At 50.0% G+C, this 2166-nt stretch overlaps 1 protein-coding gene across 1 annotated transcript; it reads left to right on the top strand.

Moving 5' to 3' along the window:
- The first annotated feature begins 246 nt into the window (after window positions 1-246).
- Window positions 247-1766, top strand: LOC137729791 (uncharacterized). The gene has a single exon (XM_068468812.2). The coding sequence runs from the start codon at window positions 459-461 to the stop codon at window positions 1551-1553; it is 1095 nt and encodes a 364-aa protein (XP_068324913.2). The 5' UTR covers window positions 247-458; the 3' UTR covers window positions 1554-1766.
- The last annotated feature ends 400 nt before the right edge of the window (window positions 1767-2166 follow it).

Genomic DNA, 2166 nt, shown 5'->3' with positions numbered 1-2166 from the left:
TCGATCAACATACGTTAATTAGCCACAAAAGGACCGACGAATCAACATAATCACATTTTATGTTTATTATGCACACTCATTGAGTAGTAGCGCGTGATGTACTTATTTTAGTATACGCATAAAAATTATAGTTCTTAAGTGGATACGGTAATTGATGCGTGAAGTACGTATTTCGTAATTGAAAACATCAAAACTGTACGTTTTCTTGTGTTGTTTTGCTTAGATGCCCTCAGAAAACGATTATATTAGTCAACGGAAAGAAAATAAATCAGTCTTAAAGAATGATAGATCCACATGGCTGGTTCAGTCACAGTTCCCAAGAAACATCAAAACGCAGAAACCAAGCAAAACCAACAGACGCTTCCGAATCCGATCCTTTGATTTCCTCCTTCCCCCAGTAGAAATTTATTTATTTATTATTTATATTAATTTTTGTTTTTTTGTGTGGATTTTATGAAATGGAAGGTCGCCGGAGGCTAACGCTTCTCGATCAGATGTCAGCAAGTAGCAACGGGAGAGACTTAGCCGGATTGAGCCTAGACGACTTGTTGCTGGCCCCTGCAGCCGCCAAACAGCCCCCTACACCGCCCGCACTTCCCCCCACAATCTCGGGTCGGACCCTACTCGATATAATCCGCGACGAGGAGCCCAAGTCCTACCGGGCCCTGATTGGCAAGAAGGATAAGAAAGCCTGGAAGTCGTTCAAAGACCGCCTCCTACTCAAACGCGCCGGCTCCGCCTGGACTTCCTCCGTCCGTGTCCCCACCTCCGATATCCCTATCCGGAACACAGCTAACTACGCTTCCAATCGCCACCACCACCCGCGATCTCACAACTCGCGTCGCGGCTCGGTCCGTTACGTCACCCCCGAGTCCAATCTCGACATGACTCAGCAGGAGAGGCAGATTGCGCGGCGGGGCTCCACCCGGTTCAGCCCCAACGCCTCGATTCCGTTCGACGAGGTGGATGCGGACAACCCCCGCGCCTCGATGTTCACGCGCCGGAGCTCCGTGCGATTCGCGGCCGACGAAGTCGCGACTGACTCGCCAAGGCGGCGGTTGTCGGTGGCGTTGGAAGAGGAGAGATCGCTGTCGGCGAGAGAAGCGATGGCGGCGCAGGAGGCCGCCGAAGCTGCCGCCGCGGCATCGGCGGCGTCGGAAGAGGCCGCTGAGGCAGAAGAAGAGACCGGGAACGAAATGCCGTCCGTGGAGACGGGTGCGGCGGCGGGTACGGCGGAGCCGGTGAGGATGTCGTTGATGGACTTGTTGGAAGAGACGGACAGGCAGATGGGGGTGGAGTCGAGGTACACGATGGACGAGGACGAGGACGAGGAGGAGTGCGAGGAGGAAGAGGAAGAGGAGGAGGAGGAAGCAGCGGCGGAAGAAGGGAATGTGGAGTATAACTGCTGCGTGTGCATGGTGAGGCATAAGGGGGCGGCGTTTATCCCCTGCGGGCACACGTTCTGCAGGATGTGCTCCCGAGAGCTGTGGGTCCAGCGGGGCAATTGTCCCCTCTGCAACAATTTCATCTTGGAAATTCTGGATATTTTCTGAACCAGGTAAAGTAAAAGTAAAAGAAAAGTTACTGCAAGCAAATTCGATTTATGCATTTTATTTTAATTGGAGTTATTAGTAGAAATCTTTGTTTTATTTGATTTGATTTTTTTTTTTTTTTTGGTATTTGGTATATTTGAGTTGAAGTTTCAAGTTGTAATTTTCTTGTAACTAAATAGTTGTATTTTTCTTGCGTTTAGGCTCTTGTATGTACATATATGTTCCTTGTTGGTAACCACTGCAGTCTGCAAGTTTGATTTCTTTTGGTGCTTTTAAGTGTTATAAATTTGGGCTTGAGGCTACAGGGTCGGAGGCTTAAGTTCGTACGGCCCAAAGGCCTGGGTCCAAAACGTTTATGGGGTGGATGGGTTTGGAAACTGGGCTGGACTTAAGGCCTGGGTTCGGGCCTAAAGGCTTGGCCCAAAGATTTGGGTTGGGCTGCAAGGTTGGACCGAGTCCGAACCTGGGTCCGGATCTGGGTTGGTCTGCTGGGTTTTGGGCTGGGTTCAAAGGATTTGGGTCGGGTTGACCCGTTTTCAGGCTAATGAATTGGTTGGTTTCTGGGCACCACTTTAAACGCCCATAACTTCTTTGTCACTCAACCAAATCAAGT

The sequence above is a fragment of the Pyrus communis genome, chromosome 10 (genome assembly GCF_041283825.1).
Source record: "Pyrus communis isolate YQ-2024b chromosome 10, ASM4128382v1, whole genome shotgun sequence".
Taxonomy (NCBI): domain Eukaryota; kingdom Viridiplantae; phylum Streptophyta; class Magnoliopsida; order Rosales; family Rosaceae; genus Pyrus; species Pyrus communis.
This window is presented reverse-complemented; position numbering and strand designations above follow the sequence as displayed.

Excerpts from the sequence above, each read along its gene's own strand:
- LOC137729791 (XM_068468812.2), top strand. The coding sequence starts at position 459 with ATGGAAGGTCGCCGGAGGCTAACGCTTCTCGATCAGATGTCAGCAAGT.